Genomic DNA, 24,035 nt, shown 5'->3' on the forward strand with positions numbered 1-24,035 from the left:
TTAAATATAATGAGCCACATTTCTTGGATGTTTGCTTGATTGTGGTGATTATCTGTTGAGTGCAGCGACTGATTATTAATTTTAAATATGTAAGTGGTGCAGAGTTAGTAGCTAATGTCAGACGCTCACGAGCTGTTGCGCCTTACTTAGACCTCTTCCCAATCACTGTTCACGTTACTTGGGTCATGCGTCCCTGTAGGAACATTTTGCATAATTTACATTTAATTTTCGCAGGCACTAAATGAAGTGATTACACGCCGATGTAAGTATTTATTACACGATGAGGGATATAATTTTCAATACATGAAATTTTCTTTATTTGACCTACAGTTTCTACTCACTGTGGGTTAGCATAAAATAATAAAATATTTTGTATAAATATCGACCATGAACTTTCTCTTAAAAACAGACTCACTGAGGAACCTGTTGTGTCATTAGCAGACCATAATGTTTTCTAAAAGAAATTGAGTGATGCCTGTTTCAAGAGAGGTGCAATATTTTCGTCTACAGTTTTCTGGCTGCGGCCACCAATGATGCAATGTCGATGTAGCACTTTGGCCCTTCCGTATCCTTTGATAATCCTTTCAGTTTCTCTGCACGCTGTATCCAGTCATCAATGAAATCCTCCTTTAGGTCTTCTGGAACGCGGTTTACGAATGCACACGCCGATGTCAAGAGATCTGAAAGAATAAAAAGGTAGGAATTATTATTAAAAATTACAAATAAAATGCAAGTATGAAATTTAGTAGCGATTTAAATTATGGAAGCTATGGTTTTGACATATGACAGGATGCAAAAGGCTGAGTTTTCTGCTGTACGTTCAATGCTTGAGGTTTTTACCTACCAATAAACGGAAGCAGTTCTGACGTATTTTAGGCAGAGCTGTAATGTTATTGTCAATAAAGAACTTTCGAAAGTAGAAGTATACAAACTACATACGACATTTCGTATCGTTTGCAGTTGAGTTACACGCAAAAGAAGTTAGAAATGTTGCAAGCAAAAATGCCAAAACTGTCTCCGCTTTGCAGATTTCCATCCAGTGAAAAGACCGCAAATTCGGTTACAAACTGGCTATACCTTTTGTGTTGCTCTTGTTTTTGGTATCTTTCTAGCCCTTTCTGTCAACGGTTCTTACGTGAATCAAATCTAGTGACATTTCATTATTATCAACTTTGGAATAGCTTCTAACGTTGGCAAAAAGTGCATGGATTCATTTCAAAAAAGTTTAGGTACTTCGATAGCTCTCAGACAAACAATATCATCTCATTCCACGTTGTCTGGCAAGAGAACTGCTTTGGATGTACTCACTCAACCGTTCGTGAAATTTTACCGCTCACCACGTCAGCAGATGCTTTCCTTTATGACGGTGACCAGACGAATGGTAATTGCATTTTCCAACGTGTCTAATAAAACGGATAGTTTCTAGAGGTGCTTTTATTTTCACGGGTTATGGTTTTTATTTCAAAAAGGCATATGTAACCCTCGGAGCACAAAATGTAGGACTGCGATTATTAAGATCCCTGACATAACAGCTCGAACTCCCAATTAAGGTCAGTGAAACAGGCGCAATACCATCAGACTGCAAGGAGAATGCAACAATCTCTATTCTAAAGAAGGCTTGTGTATTACCTTCCTAAAATTTAAAAAGACATGCTTGCAAAATACTGACACGAATTAATTAGAGAAGGATATAACGATTAGTACAGGGTGACCTGGAAAAAGATTGGTTGGGTTTCAGAGAAATGAAGGAAAATGCGAACCAACACCAATCCTACGACTTATCTAGGAAACAGCTTGACGAGGGGAAAATCCACAATTACACCGTCTTTAGATCAGTAAAGGAAACCAAAGAGAAATTTGGTAAAAGGGAACTGATGTTCACAGAAAAGAAATGAAAACCTAAAGATTTGCCAGTGACATTATAAAAAGGGATGGCAAAACCCTTGGAATCAGTTGAACTGAATGAATAGTTTCCTAAAAAGAGATTTGAAATAATCACCAACAAAAGTAAAACAAGGATATGGAAATGTAATAGAATTAAATTAGGCGATGCCGAGGAAATTAAATAAGGAACACTTACAGAAGTTTTTTACTGCTTCGCCATCACAAGAGTAAACGATGCAAATAGGCCTATAATCTGTCAGTATCAATAAAGTAGGTTCTTAAAAGGGAATTCAAAGTTTAGTCAGAAGATCTTGCCTCAAAATATTTATGTGGCGTGTAGCCTTATATGAAAGTGAAATATGCACGACAAACAGGTAAGCAGCAGCAGTGTGACGTTACAGAAGAGTTACTTCGTTGAATTATTAAGAAAATAAGGCACGTCCCTCCCACCACCCACCCACCCCCACCATGAATCATTGAACTTACCGTTGGTGGGGAGGCTTGCATGCCTCAGCGATACAGATAGCCAGCCGTACCGTAGGTGCAACCACAACGGAGGGGTCTCTGTTGAGAGGCCAGACAAACGTGTGGTTCCTGAAGAGGGCAGCAGCCTTTTCAGTAGTTGCAGGGGCAACAGTCTGGATGATTGACTGATCTGGCTTTGCAACACTAACCGAACAGGTCTTGCTGTGCTGGTACTGTGAACGGCCGAAAGCAAGGGGAAACTACTGCCGTAATTTTTCCCGAGGGCATGCAGCTTTACTGTATCGTTAAATGATGATGGCATCCTCGTGGGTAAAATATTCCGGAGGTATTATCGTCCCCCTTTCGGATCCCCAGGCGGGGACTACTCGAGAGGACGTCGTCATCAGGAGAAAGAAAACTGGCATTCTACGGATCGGAGTGTGGAATGTCAGATCTCTTAATCGGGCAGGAAGGTTAGAAAATTTAGAAAGGGAAATGGGTAGGTTAAAATTAGATATAGTGGGAATTAGTGAAGTTCGGTGGCAGGAGCAACAAGACTTTTGGTCAGGTGAATACGGGGTTATAAATACAAAATCAAATAGGGGTAATGCATGAGTAGGTTTAATAATGAATAAAAAATAGGAATGCGGGTAAGCTACTGCAAACAGCATAGTGAACGCATTATTGTGGCCAAGATAGATACGAAGCCCATGCCTATTACAGTAGTACAAAATTATATACCAACTAGCTCTGCAGATGATGAAGAAATTGATAAAATGTATGATGAGATAAAAGAAATTATTCAGGTAGTGAAGGGAGACGAAAATTTAATAGTCATGGGTGACTGGAATTCACGAGTAGGAAAAGAGAGAAGGAAACGTAGTAGGTGAACATGGATTGGGGGACAGAAATGAAAGAGGAAGCCGCCTGGTAGAGTTTTGTGCAGAGCATAACTTAATAATAGCTAACACTTGATTCAAGAATCATAAAAGAAGGTCGCATACATGTGAGAATCCTGGAGATAGTAGAAGGTATCAGATAGATTATATAATGGTAAGAAAGAAATTTAAGAACCAGATTTTAAATTGTAAGACATTTCTAGGGGCAGATGTGGACTCTGACCACATTCTGCTGGTTATGAACTGTAGATTAAAACAGAAGAAACTGCAAAAAAGGTAGGAATTTAAGGAGATGGGACCTCGATAAACTGACTAAACCAGAGGTTGTACAGAGTTTCAGAGAGAGCATAAGGGAACAATTGACAGGAATGAGGGAAAGAAATACAGTAGAAGAAGAATGGGTAGCTCTGAGGGATCAAGTAGTGAAGGCAGCAGAGGATCAAGTAGGTAAAAAAACAAGGGCTAGTACAAATTCTTGGGTAACAGAACAAATATTGGATTTAATCGATGAATAGAGAAAATACACTCCTCGAAATTGAAATAAGAACACCGTGAATTCATTGTCCCAGGAAGGGGGAAGTTTATTGACACATTCCTGGGGTCAGATACATCACATGATCACACTGACAGAACCACAGGCACATAGACACAGGCAACAGAGCATGCACATTTTCGGCACTAGTACAGTGTATATCCACCTTTCGCAGCAATGCAGGCTGCTATTCTCCCATGGAGACGATCGTAGAGATGCTGGATGTAGTCCTGTGGAACGGCTTGCCATGCCATTTCCACCTGGCGCCTCAGTTGGACCAGCGTTCGTGCTGGACGTGCAGACCGCGTGAGACAACGCTTCATCCAGTCCCAAACATGCTCAATGGGGGACAGATCCGGAGATCTTGCTGGCCAGGGTAGTTGACTTACACCTTCTAGAGCACGTTGGGTGGCACGGGATACATGCGGACGTGCATTGTCCTGTTGGAACAGCAAGTTCCCTTGCCGATCTAGGAATGGTAGAACGATGGGTTCGATGACGGTTTGGATATACCGTGCACTATTCAGTGTCCCCTCGACGATCACCAGAGGTGTACGGCCAGTGTAGGAGATCGCTCCCCACACCATGATGCCGGGTGTTGGCCCTGTGTGCCTCGGTCGTATGCAGTCCTGATTGTGGCGCTCACCTGCACGGCGCCGAACACGCATACGACCATCATTGGCACCAAGGCAGAAGCGACTCTCATCGCTGAAGACGACACGTCTCCATTCCATTCGTTCCTCCATTCACGCCTGTCGCGACACCACTGGAGGCGGGCTGTACGATGTTGGGGCGTGAGCGGAAGACGGCCTAACGGTGTGCGGGACCGTAGCCCAGCTTCATGGAGACGGTTGCGAATGGTCCTCGCCGATACCCCAGGAGCAACAGTGTCCCTAATTTACTGGGAAGTGGCGGTGCGGTCCCCTACGGCACTGCGTAGGATCCTACGGTCTTGGCGTGCATCCGTGCGTCGCTGCGGTCCGGTCCCAGGTCGACGGGCACGTGCACCTTCCGCCGACCACTGGCGACAACATCGATGTACTGTGGAGACCTCACGCCCCACGTGTTGAGCAATTCGGCGGTACGTCCACCCGGCCTCCCGCATGCCCACTATACGCCCTCGCTCAAAGTCCGTCAACTGCACATACGGTCCACGTCCACGCTGTCGCGGCATGCTACCAGTGTTAAAGACTTCGATAGAGCTCCGTATGCCACGGCAAACTGGCTGATACTGACGGCGGCGGTGCACAAATGCTGCACAGCTAGCGCCATTCGACGGCCAACACCGCGGTTCCTGGTGTGTCCGCTGTGCCGTGCGTGTGATCATTGCTTGTACAGCCCTCTCGCAGCGTCCGGAGCAAATATGGTGAGTCTGACACACCGATGTCAATGTGTTCTTTTTTCCATTTCCAGGAGTGTATATAAATGCAGTAAGTGAAGCAGGCAAAAAGGAATACAAACGTCTCAAAAATGAGATCGACAGGAAGTGCAAAATGGCTAAGCAGGCATAGCTAGAGGTCAAATGTAAGGATATAGAGGCTTATCTCACACGGGGTAAGATAGATACTGCCTACAGAAAAATTAAAGAGACCTTTGGAGAAAAGAAGGCCACTTGTATGAATATCAAGAGCTCAGATGGAAACCCAGTTCTAAACAAAGAAGGGAAAGCAGAAAGGTGGAAGGGGTATATAGGGGGTCTATATAAGGGCGATGTACTTGAGGACAACATTACGGAAATGGAAGAGGATGTAGATGAAGATGAAATGGGAGATACGATACTGCGTGAAGAGTTTGACAGAGCACTGAAAGACCTGAGTCGAAACAAGGCCCCAGGAGTAGACAACATTCCATTAGAACTACGGACGGCCTTGGGAGCAAGATGTATGAGACAGGTGAAATACCCTCAGACTTCAAGAAGAATATAATAATTCCAATCCCAAAGAAAGCAGGTGTTGACAGATGTGAAAATTACCGAGCTATCAGTTTGATAAGCCACAACTGCTAAATACTAACTCGAATCCTTTACAGACGAATGGAAAAACGTAGAAGCCGACCTCGGGGAATATCAGTTTGGATTTCGCAGAAATGTTGGAAAACGTCCGGCAATACTGGCCTTACTACTTATCTTAGAAGAAAGATTAAGGAAAGCGTTTCTGAAGAGGAGAAATTTGTTAACATCCAGTATAGATTTAAGTGTCAGGAAGTCGTTTCTGAAAGTATTTGTATGGAGTGTAGCCATGTATGGAACTGAAACGTGGACGATAAATAGTTTGGACGAGAAGAGAATAAATGCTTTCGAAACGTGGTGCTACAGAAGAATGCTGAAGATTAGATGGGTAGATCACATAACTAATGGGGAGGTATTGAATAGAATTGGGGAGAAGAGAAGTTCGTGGCACAACTTGACAAGAAGAAGGTACCGGTTGGTAGGACATGTTCTGAGGCATCAAGGGATCACAAATTTGGCATTGCAGGACAGCATGGAGGGTAAAAACGTAGAGGGAGACCAAGAGATGAATATACTAAGCAGATTGAGAAGGATGTAGGTTGCAGTAAGTACTGGGAGATGATGGAGCTTGCACAGAATAGAGTAGCATGGAGAGCTGCATCAAACCAGTCTCAGGACTTAAGATGACAACAACAACAACAACAACAACAATAAGGCACGTCAGACTACTTAACAACGAGATGGGATCGGTTGATAGAACACATACTGAAGCATGTAGGAAGAGTTAATTTGGTAATGGAGAGAAGGGTTCAGGGTACAATCGGGTAAAGGAAACCAAGATTTGACCTGAGTGAGCAGGCTCTAACGGATTTAGGGTTCAGTGGTTATGCAGAGATGAAGAGATTTAGGCAGGATATATTAGCGTGGAGAGCGTTATCAAAGCACTCTTCGGAGTGAAGAATGCAACAACCATAACAACAACTGTCCAAATGGTTCAAATGGCTCTGAGCACTATGGGACTCAACTGCTGTGGTCATTAGTCCCCTAGAACTTAGAACTACTTAAACCTAACTAACCAAAGGACATCACACACATCCATGCCCGAGGCAGGATTCGAACCTGCGACCGTAGCAGTCGCATGGTTCCGGACTGCGCGCCTAGAACCGCGAGACCACCGCGGCCGGCAACAACAACTGTAGTTCTCGATGTGGGAAATGCACACGTTTGTTAATTGTGCTGCAGCAAATGTGGTTACCAGTGGCAGCAGTATAGTTCGTTTAAGATGGGTTAATTACAGTACTGGCCATTTTTCATTGTCGTCATTCCAATGTACAGCCTATGTAGTTCGTAAAAATGGTTCATACACACAAGAGCAAATACGTTTCCTCACATAATGTAATACGAGTATTTTGGCCTAACCGCCAGCATATTCAGTACAAGAAGCTCTGCTTAGAGCAATTAAGAAGGCGTCGTGAGAAAGACCGCCGGAATTGTGGTCCTCCTCCATGATTGGTTGCTGCGTCCGGAAGCTGTGCCCCGATATGATAATCTTCTGTTATTAATATTAGAAAAACTGAATAGTGTATTTACTCGCATTTCATGTAAGGTATCTCTCAACAGCAGGCTTATTTCAAAACTGTTAATCACCAGCAGAATAAAAAACAATACCTAAACGAAAAGACAGACGAAGCACTTCGGTTATCTTCGGATGACGCCTATCTCGGATGGCGGACGAAGTGGTTCGGCTGTCAGAGCTGGTTCGGCAGTCTCGGAAGACAGATATGTGGTCTGCCTTGGTCGGTATCGGTTAAAGATTTAATTAGCAATCTCTGGTTGTTTTGATATGTAATTGAGAACAATTTGATAGTAATTTGCAAATACGCAGGTTATTGTTTTGTTGATTTCCTATGGAAGTGGGAAGAATGAAAATTATTTGTGACTCAAAAAGTGGACTATTATTGTGCAGTTTCTCGTGTTCTGCCAATAAAAAGCGAGAGGCACCCCGTGGAAACAAACTAATTGAAAATTTAATTGTTTATACAACAGCAGTTCCATGCAAAGAATTTGTTGCAGCCTCAAGATAACAGGTTCACGACCTACGTGCTGTTTTCTCCGCGGGGGACAACAACTACAAAAGACAGCAGGTTGGTGAACATTACTCAAAACTTACGCGTGCAGTCATGAAAAATAGGCACCTCACCTGCACTGCAATCTTACTAAAAATGAGTTCAGTGACACGTCGTCTGTGGTAACACAGAGGAGGTATGAAGCATAGAAATTTTCGGGGGAGGAGATTTATCATACACACACACATATATTCCCATATCTATATTACGGCAAGTTGAAAAAGAAAGGAATAGATACACACACACACACACACACATATATATATATATATATATATATATATATATATATATATATATATATATATTAAAGTTGACAGAGTTCTTGTTATTCTTGATGCACTTCATTTTCTAGATAGAATTCACTAACGGACTTGAGCCAGTACATGCATGTTTTTCTCTAACAGTCACTGTATTCTCGAATTCGTGATCCTCCATCAATTAGTGAATTTAAGGAACAACAAAAAATCAGTCTTTCTTTCTTGATTGATGAAGGCAATTAACACAGAAAGGTACTTAAAGCAGGAATGGGCTCTTACAAACTGCTTCATCAGGCTCAATTTGGATGGGCAGCGGTGAAAGCAATATTTTTTTGTTAGCAACAAGCTGTTCGTCTAAGATATTTTTAGTCTCAGGCACAAAATATCTCCGATTTGGCCAGACCTTTACACTCTAATGCATTTGCTTCGCCTGTCTACGCCACTCTCTCGAATGCCCTGCTGGCTACGCCATGAAACTCCTATAACCGAAAATTTGTTCCATTGCAGTACCGTACGTTTTACAACCAAGGACAGTTTGGTAATAATCTTAAAAGGATTAGTGAAGAACATCTGATATCATGCAGACTGGTATAATCTTCTCGTCAACGCAGAAAAGAATCCAGATTTCATTTTTGTCTGCGGGCAGCGCGCCTTTTCATTGGACAAATGGTGATGTTTCTGTTTCAACAGTGACAAGGATAAACAGTTAAAAGACATAACACAGGCTTAGATGGAAAACTACGTGGTGAAACTGCAGCTGTCTCCATACAAGCCATCCGCTTTTCCTAAGCCTCTTCGGATACGCTGTTACCTTACAGTCCTCTTCACAAAATTCATATCTGAGTCTTTGTCACTGTCCTATAAAGTAGAACCAAAAGAAAACAGGACTCATCTTAAGAGCCCCAGCCTCTCTATGTGTATCATATAACGGCGGAATGTTGCAATGGAGGAATCCAGTCGCTTTCATATATACCCTAGATACTTTTGCGAGAAGTTTCAACGTCATCATCAACAAGAGTCATATTGCTACACTCGTTTTAAAGAGCTTTCGTGTACCGTTTTATCCATAAAAAATACCTTACTTGCCTCAGTGTCTTGGTTGGTAAAAGAGTTATGAGTAGTTCAAAAATGGTTCAAATCGTTCTGAGCACTATGGGACTTAACATCTATGGTCAGCAGTCCCCTAGCACTTAAAACTACTTAAACCGAACTAACCTAAGGACAGCACACAACACCCAGTCATCAAGAGGCCTATGAGTAGTGTATCTGATGAAAAGAAAACTGCTGCTGGTGTAGGACGAAGTTTTTCGGTATAGTGCAACGGGTGTGTGCAGAATGGTTCACGGAAGGCCGTACAACACGACGAGATGGGTCAGGTCGCACTACCCAGACCACCCCTCTTAGAACATCGACTCCTCATCCGAATGGCACTCCAGGACACATCTGCGTCTTCCTCGGCTCTGCCACAACAGTGGAACATTGCAAATCATCGTACACTTTCAGGGGTTATAGTCCGTCGGCATTTATTACGGCATGGTTTACGTGTGTGTCGTCCAGTTCTCCACCTGCCTTTGACGATTGTACAGGAACATGCTAGACGGCAATGGTGTATGGATCGACGTCGCTGGGGACAGGAATGGCATCAGATAGTGTTTTCCGGCGAATCCAGGTTGTGTTTGATGGCCGTATTTTACTTCGCCGCAGACAGGGGGAGCTGCAGCAAAGTGTCTCCATTCGCACAAGACATTCAGTGCCAACTCAAGGCTTTATGGTGTGGGGTGCTATTGGGTACAACCACAAATCACGGTTGGTGCATGTCCAGATCACTGTGACCAGTGTGGCCTACGTGAATGAGATCCTGCCCCCCGCAGCTACATCCTTTCTGCACAACACCTCAGACGGAATTTTTCAACGAGACAATGCACAAACACATGTTTCTGTATGAACACCTGCCTTCTTGGTGTCACAAGACGTCAACCTTTTGCCCTAGCCCGAAGATCTCCAGATTTGTCGTCAATTGAAAATGTGTGGCATTGGTGAAACGACAAGTGCAGCATTGTGATCCAATGCCAACCACCACAGATGAACGGCCTTGACACACCTTGGCATTGAGTCAAACATAACTTGGTTGGCGTGTACCCATGCAGTTTCAACACGATACCACAGTTCATCAAGAGTAGTGACTGGCGTATTTTGACGAGCCAGTTGCTCGGCCACCATTAACCAGACGTTTTCAATTGGTGACAGATCTGGAGAAAGTGCTGGCCAGGGAAGCAGTCGAACATTTTCTGTATCCAGAAAGGCCCGTACAGGACCTGCAATATGCGGTCGTGCATTATCCTGCTGAAATGTAGGGTTTCGCAGGGATCTAATGAAGGGTAGAGCCACGGTCGTAACACATCTGAAATGTAACGTCCACTGTTGAAAGTGCCGTCAGTGCTACGAGTAACAAGAGGTGACCGAGGCGTGTAACCAATGGCATCCCACACCATAACAACAGGTGAATGGCCTTTCAGATCATGATGCACAAATTTTAACTCTAAAAGATTTTTGTGCTGCAACACGTGTTAAATATAGTCATCAGCTGTTTAGGAAAGCTGATCCAGTTTCTGTAGAGACCTTTGTAAACCTTATCAAGGATCAAGAGTGGCAAGATGTTTATAGCGCTGATACAGTAGACGATAAATATAATGCTTTTCTCAAGACTTTTCTCGTGCTCTTTGAAAGTTGCTTTCCGTTAGAACGTTCAAAACAGGGTACTAGCACAAACAGGCAGCCTGGGTGGCTAAATAGAGGGATAAGAATATCTTGTAGGACAAAGTGGCAATTATATCAATACGTTAGAAACAGTAAGAATCTAAATGCATCAGCCCATTACAAACGGTAGTGTAAGGTGCTTAAAAATGTTATTAGGAAGGCAAAAAGTATGATGTATGCAGATAGAATAACTAAGTCTCAGGATAAAATTAAAACCATATGGTCAGTCGTAAAGGAAGTGGCTGGTCTGCAGAGACAGGTCGAGGATATAGAATCAGTGCATAGTGGGAATGTCCGTGTTACTGATAAGTCGCATATATGTACAGTATTTAATAATCACTTTCTGAATATAGCAGGTGAACTAAATAGAAACCTAGTCCCAAAAGGAAATCATATAGCGCTTTTAGAAAAAGTGTTCCGAGACTGTTACCTGAAATGCTCCTCCATGATACTGATAAGAGGGAGATTGAGTTAATAATTAAATCACTAATGACCATGAACTCTCATGGATATAACGGGGTATCTAGCAGAATACTGAAGTTAGCCCAGTACTTAGCCATATCTGTACCTTTTCCTTTAGGAGTGGTCGGTTTCCTGACCGATTAAAGTACTCGGTAGTGAAGCCACTTTATAAAAAGGGAGACAGGGATAATATTGATAATTATAGACCTATTTCTATGCCATCAGTGTTTGCTAAAGTTATCGAGAAAGTTGTATATATAAGGTTACTGGAGCATTTAAATTCACATAATTTGCTGTCAAATGTTCAGTTTGGTTTTAGAAATGGTTTAACAACTGAAAATGCTATACTCTCTTTTCTCTGTGAGGTTTTGGACGGATTAAATAAAAGGTTGCGAACGCTAGGAGTTTTCCTTGATTTAACGAAGGCTTTTGACTGTGTTGACCACAAAATATTACTGCAGAAGTTGGACCATTATGGAGTAATGGGAATAGCTTACAATTGGTTCGCCTCTTACTTTAAGAACAGAAAGCAGAAGGTAATTCTCCGCAATATTGAGAGTGGTAGTGATGTTCAGTCCCAATGGGGCACTGTTAAGTGGGGCGTTCCCCAAGGGTCAGTGCTGGGGCAACTGCTGTTTCTTATTTATATAAACGATATGCCTTCTAGTATTGCAGGTGATTCAAAAATATTTCTGTTTGCTGATGACACCAGCTTGGTAGTGAAGGATCTTGTGTGTAATATTGAAACAGTATCAAATAATGTAGTTCATGAAATACGTTCGTGGCTTGTGGAAAATAATTTGATGTCAAATCACAGTAAGACTCAGTTTTTACAGTTTCTAACTCACAATTCAATAAGAACCGATATTTTGATCAGACAGAATGGGCACATTATAAGCGAGACGGAACAGTTCAAGTTCCTAGGCGTTCGGATAGATAGTAAGCTGTTGTGGAAAGCCCATGTCCAAGATCTTGTTCAGAAACTAAATGCTGCTTTATTAACCATTAGAACAGTATCTGAAATAAGTGACAGTTCAACGCAAAAAGTAGTCTACTTCGCATATTTTCATACGCTTATGTCGTATGGTATTATTTTTTGGGGTAATACTTCTGATTCAAAAAGGGTATTTTTGGCTCAAAAACGGGCTCTTCGAGCTATATGTGATGTAAGTTCAAGAACCTCTTGTCGACCCCTATTCAATAGTCTGGGAATTCTGACATTGCCCTCACAGTATATATTTTCTTTAATGTCGTTTGTTGTTTGCAATATTCGCCTATTCCAAAGAGTTTGCAGCTTTCACTCAGTTAATACTAGGCAGAAATCCAATCTGCACTTCCTTGACTCTTGTGCAGAAAGGAGTGCAGTATTCTGCTGCATCCATTTTCAATAAGCTACCACAAGAACTCAAAAATCTTAGCAGTAGCCCAAACTCTTTTAAGTCTAAACTGAAGAGTTTCCTCACGGCTCACTCCCTCTATTCTGTCGAGGAGCTCCTAGAAGATCTAAAAAATTAAACAAATTCCTGTGTTACATTGTTGATTTTCTTTATTTAAACTTACTTGTCACCTGAATATGTTTTTATATTTCATTTTATCTGTTTCTAATATCGTGTTATAATTTCATGTGTTGACTTGTTCCATGACCATGGAGACTTCTCCTTAATTTGGTCCCACGGAACAATAAATAAATAAATTTAAAAAATGGCGATGACGAATACACGCTTCCAATGTGCGTTCACCGCGATGTCACCCAACACGGATGCGACCATCATGATGCTGTAAACAGAACCTGGATTCATCCGAAAAAATGACTTTTTGCCATTCGTGCACCCAGGTTAGTCATTGAGTACACAATCGCAGGCGCTCCTGTCTCCGATGCAGCGTCAAGGGTAACCGCAGTCCTGGTCTCCGAGCTGGTAGTCCATGCTGCTGCAAACGTCGTCGAACTGTTCGTGCAGATGGTTGTTGTCTTGCAAACGTCCGCATCTGTTGACTCAGGGATCGAGACGTGGCTGCACGATCCGTTACAGCCATGCGGATAAGATGTCTGTCATCTCGACTGCTAGTGATACGAGGCCGTTGGGATCCAGTACGGCGTTCCGTATCACTCACCCGAACCCACCGATTCCATATTATGCTAACAGTCATTGGATCTCGACCAACGTGAGCTGCAGTGTCGCGATACGATAAACCGCATTTACGATAGGCTACAATCCGACCTTTATCAAAGTCGATAACGTGATGGTACGCAATTCTCCTCTTTATACGAGGCATCACAAAAACGTTTCACCAGGCAACACCGGTTAAGTGCTGTTTGTGTATGAGAAATCGGTTGGAAACGTTTCTCATGTGAGCACGTTGTAGCTGTCACCACCGGCGCCAACCTTGTGTGAATGGTCTGAGAAGCTGTTCATTTGCATAACATAGTATCTTCTTCCTATGGGTTACATTTCGCGTCTGTAGCACGTCATCTTCTTAGTATAGCAATTTTAATGGCCAGTAGTGTATATGTCCGGCAATATGAACGTTGAAGGTGTTCTGTTTTTTTTCTTCTTCTTCTTCTTCTTCTTCCGAAGATGAGTATAGTCCTTTACGCAAAGTCGCGGTGCTGGCTGGACTCCTCCTAGCACTCTGATACTCACGAGGAATTTCTTGGGCTGATTTCATTCGATTCTTTTACAAACTCCTTCCGCTACGCCCGACGGTCGCTGCCAGTCACTTCAGGACATCCTTCTCCTCTTAGTTTAGTTGTCGTTGTTCCTTCGCGTTTCCACTTCACGATCACCAGCAGTCGATTTGGACAGCTTTAGATGTTTTATAATGTCCCTGGTGCATGAGTGACTCAGGCGACATCCAGTGGCCAGGCCGCGTTCGAAGTCAGTGAGCAGTGCTGACCAACACATAGTGCTGTCTCTACTTCCCTACTGACAACACAATTCTCCTCGACTCGTTTTATACTGGCGGCCCGACCTCTCGTGAAATCTAGTGGTCAGTTCCGCAATTACATACTTTTGATCAGATACTGTATGCATCATACGGTGCTTTCAAAAAGTCTCTCCGCAGTGCCGTATGATTTTTAGCCGCGTGTGCCGTGTGACTGTTCGCCTGCCTGGGTTACTTCCATTTAAGTTGACTCTCCCAACATTACACTGTTTCGTTTATCTCAGCCAGCGTCAGTAGTAGACCTAACGTTGGTGTGTGCCGTTACATGTTGACGTGAACGTATAAGTTTAGTTCCTTTGTTCGTATGTTTCGTTTTTGTCACTGTTATAATGCTAACCATTGAAGAACGTGTGTTTTTCGTCGAACAAGTGTTAAAAGATGGCGGTAAACACAGAGTTTCAGTTCGTCAAACATTTAATTCAGTTTTCCCGGAGACAACACTCCCGCATCGCGATACTGTGCGAGATTTGATTAACAAATTTCGAAGTACGGGTTCAGTGACAGATGCACCGAGAAGTGGTCGTCCTAGCGTTTTGTCTGAGAATAACTGCTCGATATTTCCGATAAAATGTCCATCAGTCCGAACAAGTCAGTAAGAAAACTCGCCCAGGAAATCGATGTTAGTGTCGGAACGGCCCACTCATCAGTAACGAAAAAATTAGAACTTTTCCCAAACAAAGTGACAGTCGTCCAAGAACTGAAAAATACTGATCATGGCAAGATACTGCATTATTGTTATTGTTTCAAAAATTTCGTTCAACACAATGGAAGGGATATTCTTAATGAAACGTTTTTCACTGATGGACTAGCAAAATTCTCACATGTGGAGTACTGCAAATCCATTGTGTATTCCTGAAGAACCACTTCATTCTGTGAAAATAGGAGTTTGGATTTCAATTTCTAGGCGTCGGAATGTGGGTCCCATATTTTTCAACGAAACAATAAACGCACAACGATACTGCAGTGATATTCTGTACCCATTCATTGGAGAACTTGTGTTAAGTGAGATACTGAACGGTTATTTTCAACAATATGGTGCAACCGCGCATACAGCTCGCGTTTCAATGCCACTGCTTGCTGATTTTTTTGGTGATCGCATACTCTCACAGGGACTTTGGCCTCCACGGTTGCCTGACCTAACACCACCTGACTTTTTCTTCTGGGATGCAGCTAAAGCGACTGTCTATAAAAACCGTCCAAAATCCATCGATGAAACGAAAACTGCAATATCCACTTTCACTGGTTCTGTTACAGAACACACGTTACAGCTTGTGTTTGGAAACATGATTAGGCGAATTGAATTGTGTATTCAACAACAGGGGGGACACTCAACACTTAATGTGAAAATTTATGAGTAAAAATGAACATTAAATAAATTAAGAACTTGTATTTCACTGAGTTTCGTTTCGGTATATTCACTGCCGCATACGGCACGCGCAGCTAACAATCATACCCCACGGCGAGGAGACTTTTTGAACACCCCGTACAACAAAACATGTGGCACTTAGTGTGCTAGCATTTGTCGAAAACACCCTTAAGATATTTTGAACAGTTCACGAAATAAAAAGTCTACTACTTCTCACGTAGCTCGTTTTGTACATACAGAGCACTCTGAACCGACTGTACACTGAGCTGACGAAAGTCACACGATACCTCCTAATATCGGGTTCAAAATGACTCTGAGCACTATGGGACTTAACATCTGAGGTCATCAGTCCCCTAGAACTTAGAACTACTTAAACCTAAGTAACCTAAGGACGTCACACACATCCATGCCCGAGGCAGGATTCGAAACTGCGACCGTAGCGCCTAGAACCGCTCGGCCACCCCGGCCGGCCCTAAAATCGCGTCCCACGTCCTTCCGCTCAGCGTGGTGCAGCATCTCAACGTGGCATGGACTCAACAAGTCATTGGAAGTCCCCTCCAGAAATACTGAGCCGCCGGCCGCTGTGACCGACGGTTCTAGGCGCTTCAGTCCGGAACCGCACTGTTGATCCGGTCGCAGGTACGAATCCTGCCTCGGGCATGGATGTGTACCATGTCCTTAGGTTAGTTAGGTTTAAGCAGTTCTAAGTCTAGGAGATGATGACCTCAGATGTTAAGTCACATAGTGCTTAGAGCCATTTGAATATTGAGCCATCTCGCCTCTTCAGCCGTCCATAATTTCGAAATTATTGCCGCCGCAAGACTTTGTTCACAAACTGACGTCTCGATTGTGTCCCATAAATGTTCGATGGGATCCATGTTAGGCCATGTGGCTGGCCAAATTATTCTCTCGAATTGTGCAGAATAATCTTCAAACAAATGGCGAGCAATTGTCACCCTGTGACATGACGCTTTGTCATCCGAGTCCACGAATGGCTGCAAATGAGCTCCAAATAGCCGAACATAACAATTTCCAGTCAAGGATCCGTTCAGTTGGACCAGAGGACCCAATCCATTGCATGTAAACACAGTCCACACAATTATGAAGCCACCACCAACTTGTACAGTGCCTTCTCGACAACTTGGGTCCATAGATTCGTGGGGTCTACGCCACACTCAAAGCGTACCATTAGCTATTACCAACTGAAATCGGAACTCATGTGACCAGGCCACGGTTTCCATTCGCCAGTCGCGTCGGTCATCTGAGGCCATAGTCCATTAACGCCAAATTTCCTGCACTCTCCTAACGGATACGTTCATCATTCGTTCTGCTTTTATTTCGGTAGTTATTTTACTCAGTGTTGCTTGTCTTTCAACACTGACAACTTTCCGCAAACGCCGCTGCTCAAGGTCGTTAGGTGAAAGCTGTTGAGCACTGTGTTGGGTATGGTGAGAGGGAACGTCTGAAATTTGATGTTCTAGGCACACTCTTGACAATGTGGATCTCAGAATACTGAATTCCCTAACGATTTCCGAAATGGAATGTCCCATGCGTCTAGCTCCAACAACCATTCCTCGTTTAAAGTCTGTTAATTCCCGTCGAGCGACCATAATCACGTCGGACACCTTTTCACATGAATCACCCTAGTACAAATGACAGCTCCGCCAATGCAATGTTGTTTTACATCTCGTGTACGCGGACTACTGCCATCTGTATATGTGCACATCGCTATCCAATGACTTTTGTCACTTCAGTGTGCCGACATTGTTCCTCGCGAATAGTTCGTTCGTGTATTATTGGTAAAATAAGTATTATACATGTCCCGCGAATACACCTTACGTGTCATAAGTACAGTGGTTTCGATTGTCTTCTTCATCCTCATGCTGTTATTCGTTGGTGACTATGTAACACGTGTATATTTCTATTGTCTATTGTCAAACCACAATTTATGGAAGATGTATATATTTTATTAATAGGATTAAGTAGGAATAAACAATATTTGTCATTTTGGTAATAATTGTGTTAGCAGGGAATATCTGCACCAAAGTATTGTTGGCAGGAGAGACCGCACATTGCTATAATTTTAAAAATGGCTGGAGAGACCGCGTATGGATACATTTTAAGAAAAGAGCGAGAAAGACTGCGCATTGATACATTTTGTAATGGTAGCAGGGTCTGGCTGCACCAGAAAGCATTGTTGGCGGGAGAGGCCGCACTTTAGCGTTCGTAGGAAGTCAGTAGTAAGCGAGATGTGAAGCGAGTCGGCAGCAGGTCTGAAGCGAGAAGTTGAGAGGAGCGGTGTGTGTGTGCCAGCCACGAGGGTAACAGCGAGTAGGCCCTTTTTGAGGTTTTAGTGTCCATACATATAACAAAATTTAATGTAAGTAGTATGTATGTTACACGCTTTCTACTAAACCATTGTATTGATTTCAACCAAATTTGATGGGTAAGAATCACTTACTTCTCAAACAGGTAGAGGTCAAAAAGGATTGCAGCTCACGATTCACAGCTACCCAGAGAATGAGAGGACTTCGTGACTTGCAACAAACTTTACACATAATGTCAAACCTTTATGAGACTTATCTCGCTGACACTCCCCGCAAAATGATGAATGGAAAAATTGTTTATCACTTACTGCATTTCGCTCTTCATTCAGTAAAACTGCTGCATCAGGCATGACATTTTAATTCATTACTTCTTTACCACTATTTGATACACACTTCGCAGACAGTACCACTGGATGTACCTGTCAAATCAGATCATTGTGCAACGCATAGTTCTGGAAATATAACGTCACCAACATTGAGCTATGTGGAAACGAAACTACAGGGCGAAAATTGCAAGAGATACAAGCGAAATATGTGTACAGCTACGTGTGAAATACGCTAAATACATGTGAAATACATGTGATATGTGCGTTCTTGGGTAAAGCTATGGGTAAAAAGCTCCTTCTCGCCCCCTGCATAGTTTCAACCACACTTGGCACACATACCACTACCTACCTGAGAAATAATATTGTGGGGATAAGAACCAGCAAACGTTTATGGGAGTGAAGGTGAAAACGTGGAAAAAGTATTGGGGGGGGGGGGGAGAAGATGGACAGACACAGAGGGCAAAAAGAGGACATGAGCAGGGAGTGGAGCATGGAGGAGATAGACAGCTAGAGGAAGAGGAGGTGTAGTTAGAAGGGGGAGAGCAGATGGACAAAGGGCAAAGAAGCAGACAGACAAAGGGAGGAGGAGCAGATGGACAGAGAGAGGTGGCGAGGAGCAGATGGACAGAGAGAGGTGTGGAGGAGCAAAGGACAGAGAGCGAAGGGTGGTAGACAGAGAGAAGGAGATGGACAGTGGCGGGGGAGGGGGGGAGGGGGGCGGCGGCGGCGAAGGAATTGAACTAACAGAAGACTAGAATAAATACTTGTGAGAGCAATGCCAGGTATTCATCTAGTTTCTACATATTACTCTCCATGTTCTGTAGCTAAGGTTTTACATGCATGAAAAACATTAGTACACAATGTTGGTTATCTTTTTTGCCCACTTCTACGTTCCTGTAGACAACAAAAAAATCTAGTGCCTCTACAAATGAGCACCTTTCTTGAACTGAAACGACGTAATATAGTTCCACTGCTCAGCTTAAGCGATTTGACACTGTAACGCTGACAGAGTGAAAAAGTGGAAGCTGTAGTAGAGTCTGCGGAAGTTGTTGATTCCTGACACTTGCAGTGGGCTGGGTGTGGCAGCTTTGTTGGCCTACCTCAATGATGAACTAAAGCAATTTTATAAATGTCTCCAGGGCAACGTCTCAGTGTTGTCACAGCTCTATAGACGGCTACTGTTTTTGCCTGCTTTGCAGTTTAGAGCTGGCAACATCGCTACGAGCTGTCAGAGATATTGACTATCGGCTGAGAGCAACGGGAGAGGCAGTTACAGACAATGACGGACGTAGATATGGATCGACCACACTAAATATTCTACACCATTTGTGGACAACACCGACAACACCTTGACAGGGTGTTGGCTTCTGCATGCAACAGCATGGTCCATCAGAATTATTGCCAGCTGTGTCACAGCATTTCTGCGCATTATAGCCACATTGCAGCAATGTTAATGGCAAGATAATTGCGGCCACACACAGCCGTAAAATATGGCTGACGTAAACACTTCTTTAGCTTTTACAGGCAGTGTTTACAGCTTTCAACTGTCTGGCAATGTTGTGCAGAGAAAAAAGAGAAGAGCACGAAACTGATGGCCACATTAGAGATGAAAAAGCTGCTCACCTCTGCGTTCCGCCTCAGACGCGCAGACGAACGAGTGCGGACTCAAGTCACAGCGCAGAACCTGGAAGCCCTCGCTCTGCAGCAGCTCACGGAACTCGCTGGCTGGGTCCTCACTGTGCTGGTATGGCGATACGAACTTCTCCACGTCCTGCGAGGAAGGGAAACCATCACAACAGCGCTTGCTTCATTTAGGCAAAAAATAGCATCCCTCAAGGTACTGTTATACAATCAAAGAGCGATAGCTCATTTACCTTTAAAAAAATAATATTGTTAATATTAGCAGTCTTTCTTCCTCAGCAGCTATTTCAGTTCTGTTTATCAGGTTGCTAAGAAAAATTTCGTCTTTTCCCACTTAATGCTTATTTCGTTTTCAACCAAATATGTTTTACCTGCCCATGACTGGCCTGTAATACAAATAAATCATTTAATCATACACATTTTGTGAGGAGGTGTGTAGTGCTCCCTGACATCACGTTTTAATTACGTATTTGTAAATCTGTGGGTACAGATTTATTGCTCAGTTTCATTCTTATATTCTTTTCCTGTATTCATTAATTCTTTCGTAGACACTGTGTGGGCACAATACAGTTTTCCAATTCATAGTAGTTCATATTTACACATTTCACTACATATAATCTCTTCTGCTCCACAATGCACGAGGCCCTACAAAAAACTACATCTAAATCTACATCCATACACCGCAAGCCACCTGACAGTGTGTGGAGGAGGGTACTTTGAGTACCTCTATCGGTACTCCCTTCTATTCCAGTCTTGTATGGTTCGTGAAAAAAAAGATTGTCGGTATGCCTCTGATCTCTCTGATTTTATGCTCATGGTCTCTTCGCGAGATGTACGTAGGAGGGAGCAATATACTGCTTGACTCCTCGGTGAAAGTATGTTCTCGAAACTTCAACAAAAGCCCGTACCGAGCTACTGAGCGTCTCTCCTGCAATGTCTTCCACTGGAGTTTATCTATCATCTCCGTAACGCTTTCGCGATTACTAACTGATCCTGTAACGAAGCGCGCTGCTCTCCGTTGGATCTTCTCTATATCTTCTATCAACTCTATCTGGTACGGATCCCACACTGCTGAGCAATATTCAAGCAACGGGCGAACAAGTGTACTGTAACCTACTTCCTTTGTTTTCGTATTGCATTTCCTTAGGACTCTTCCAATGAATCGCAGAATGGCATGTGCTTTACCGACGATCAACTTTATATGATCATTCCATTTTAAATCACTCCTAATGCGTACTCCCAGATAATTTATGGAATTAACTGCTTCCAGTTGCTGACCTGCTATATTATAGCTAATTGATAAAGGATCTTTCTTTCTGTGTATTCGCAGCACATTACACTTGTCTGCACTGAGATTCAATTGCCATTCCCTGCACCATGCGTCAATTCGTCGCAGATCCTCCTGCATTTCACTACAATTTTCCATTGTTACAACCTCTCGATATACTACAGCATCATCCGCAAAAAGCCTCAGTTAACTTCTGATGTTATCCACAAGATCATTTATGTATGTCGTGAATAGCAACGGTCCTACGACACTCCCCTGCGGCACACCTGAAATCACTCTTACTTCGGAAGACTTCTCTCCATTGAGAATGACATGCTGCGTTCTGTTATCTAGGAACTCATCAATCCAATCACACAATTGGTCTGATAGTCCATACGCTCTTACTTTGTTCATTAAACGACTGTGGGAAACTGTATCGAACGCCTTGCGGAAGTCAAGAATCACGGCATCTACCTGGGAACCCGTGTCTATAGCCCTCTGAGTCTCGTGGACGAATAGCATGAGCTGGGTTTCACACGATCGTGTTTTTCGAAACCCATGCTGGTTCCTAGAGAGTAGATTTCTAGTCTCCAGAAAAGTCATTATACTCGAACATGATACGTGTTCCAAAATTCTACAACTGATCGACGTTAGAGATATAGGTCTTCAGTTCTGCACATCTGTTCGACGTCCCTTCTTGAAAACGGGGATGACCTGTGCCCTTTTCCAATTCTTTGGAATGCTACGCTCTTCTAGAGACCTACGGTACACCGCTGCAAGAACGGGGCAAGTTCCTTCGCGTACTCTGTGTAAAATCGAACTGGTATCCCATCAGGTCCAGCGGCCTTTCCTCTTTTTAGCGATTTTAATTGTTTCTCTATCCCTCTGTCGTCTACTTCGATATCTACCATTTTGTCATTTATGCGACAATCTAGAGAGTGCAGTCTTCCTCTGTGAAACAGCCTTGGAAAAAGACATTTAGTAAATCGGCCTTTAGTCTATCATCCTCTGTTTCGCTACTATTTTGGTCACAGAGTGTCTGGACATTTTATTTTGAACCACTTACTGCTTCGATATGAGACCAAATGTAATAAATGTAATAAATAAAAAGGAAGTTAGAAAATTTAGAAAGACTCACACAGTGCAATGACCACCAAGTCTCCATCTTTTCCCACACCAACACCCCCCTCCATTCTCGCCCTCTGTAGCTCCCACGATCCTGCAGTAAACCTTACTGCAAGTGGGCAAGGTAGTGTGCAACAAGAAAGGTAATGAAAGGTACAAAGGTCAGCTACTATCAACTGTAAATGTGTAGTGTGTGCATCTGGTGTCAGCAGATGATCCAATACACACATCTACATCTACATATATACTTCTCTAGCCACCAAGTGGTGTGTGACGGAGGGCACTATTCGCACCAAAGTCATATTTCCCTCCCTCTGTTCGACTCGCGGATCGCGCGGGGGAGAAACGACTGTCTGATCCCCTCAGTACGAGCTCCAATTTCCCATATCTTTGAATGGTGATCATTGTGCGATATGAAAGTTGGTGGTAATAATATATGCTCTACATCCTCGGGAAGATCGGATTTTGGAATTTAGTGAGCAGCCTCTTCCGTTTAGCGCGTCGTCTGTCTGCAAGTGAGTCCCTCTTCAAACTTTCTATGGGACTTGTAACGCTCTCACGATGGCTAAATGTACCTGTCACGAATCTTGCCACTCTTCTTTGGACCTTCTCAGTCTCTTGAGTCAATCCCAACTGGTAATGGTCCCATACAGTCGAGCAGAACTCTAAGACTGGACGAACTAACATATTGTAAGCAATTTCCTTTGTTGAAGAACGGCATCGCTTCAGGATTCTACCAATAAACCTCAATCTAGAGTTCGCCTTACCCGCTACTTGTCTAATCTGATCGTTCCATTTGAGATCATTTCGAATAGTCACAGCCACATAACTGACGGATGTTACCGCTTCCAAAGACTGGGCATTTATTTTGTACTCGTACATTCATGGGGATTTTCGCTTTGTTATACGCAGTAGGTCACTTACTAATATTGAGAGATCACTTCCAGTCATTACACCACGTATTTATTTTCTGCAAACCCTCATTGGCTTGTTCACAACTTTCGTGCGATACTACTTTCTAGTAGACTATAGCATCATCGGCAGTCTAATGTTTCGGTCAGTACCATCAACCAGATCGTTTATGTAAATCGTAAAAAGCAGCTACCCTGCGGCACACCTGATTTTACTCTTGTTTCTGTTGAAGTCTCCCCATTCAGGACGACATACTGCTCTCTGTCTGTTAGAATGCTTACTATCCAACCGTATATGTTATCGGATACACCGTAACCGCGCAATTTTTCGAGCAAGTGACAGTGTGGAACTGAGTCGAACGCCTTTCGAAAGCCGAGGAATATGGCTTCAACCTGGGAGCGGGTATCTACAACCTGTTGTATATCATGCACAAAGAGGGCAAACTGTATCTCGCATGACCGCTGTCTCCTAAAACCGTGCTGGTTTCTGCAGATGAGCTTCTCAGAGTCTAGAAAGGTCATTATATCTGAACACAAAATACGTTCCATGATTCTACAACACATCGATGTCAGTGAAATTGGCCGGTAATTATGTGCAGACGATTTTCTACCCTGTTTATAGAGTGCTATGACCTGGACCTTTCTACAGACCCGTGGAACTTTCCGCTGTTCCAGTGATCTCTGATAGATGATGGGATAAATCACAACAATATATTCATAAATCCAGGGGGGCGTGTATGTTCCAGATCTCCTCGTAAACAACCGGACCGATTTCAACCAAACGTCTTACACATGT

General features: G+C 43.2%; 1 protein-coding gene across 3 annotated transcripts in view; it reads right to left on the minus strand.

The window, feature by feature from the left end:
• Positions 1-250: 250 nt before the first annotated feature.
• The window catches only part of LOC126335164 (juvenile hormone acid O-methyltransferase-like), an 81,071-nt gene continuing 57,286 nt past the window's right edge, over positions 251-24,035 (minus strand). For all 3 annotated transcript variants that reach the window (XM_049998141.1, XM_049998138.1, XM_049998140.1), the window contains exons 5-6: positions 19,919-20,066; positions 251-680 (exon numbers count right to left, since the gene is read on the minus strand). In XM_049998141.1, coding sequence (XP_049854098.1) covers positions 505-680; positions 19,919-20,066 — 324 coding nt within the window. In that variant the 3' untranslated portion in view covers positions 251-504. The remainder of the gene's footprint in view (positions 681-19,918; positions 20,067-24,035) is intronic.

The sequence above is a fragment of the Schistocerca gregaria genome, chromosome 2 (genome assembly GCF_023897955.1).
Source record: "Schistocerca gregaria isolate iqSchGreg1 chromosome 2, iqSchGreg1.2, whole genome shotgun sequence".
Taxonomy (NCBI): Eukaryota; Metazoa; Arthropoda; class Insecta; order Orthoptera; family Acrididae; genus Schistocerca; species Schistocerca gregaria.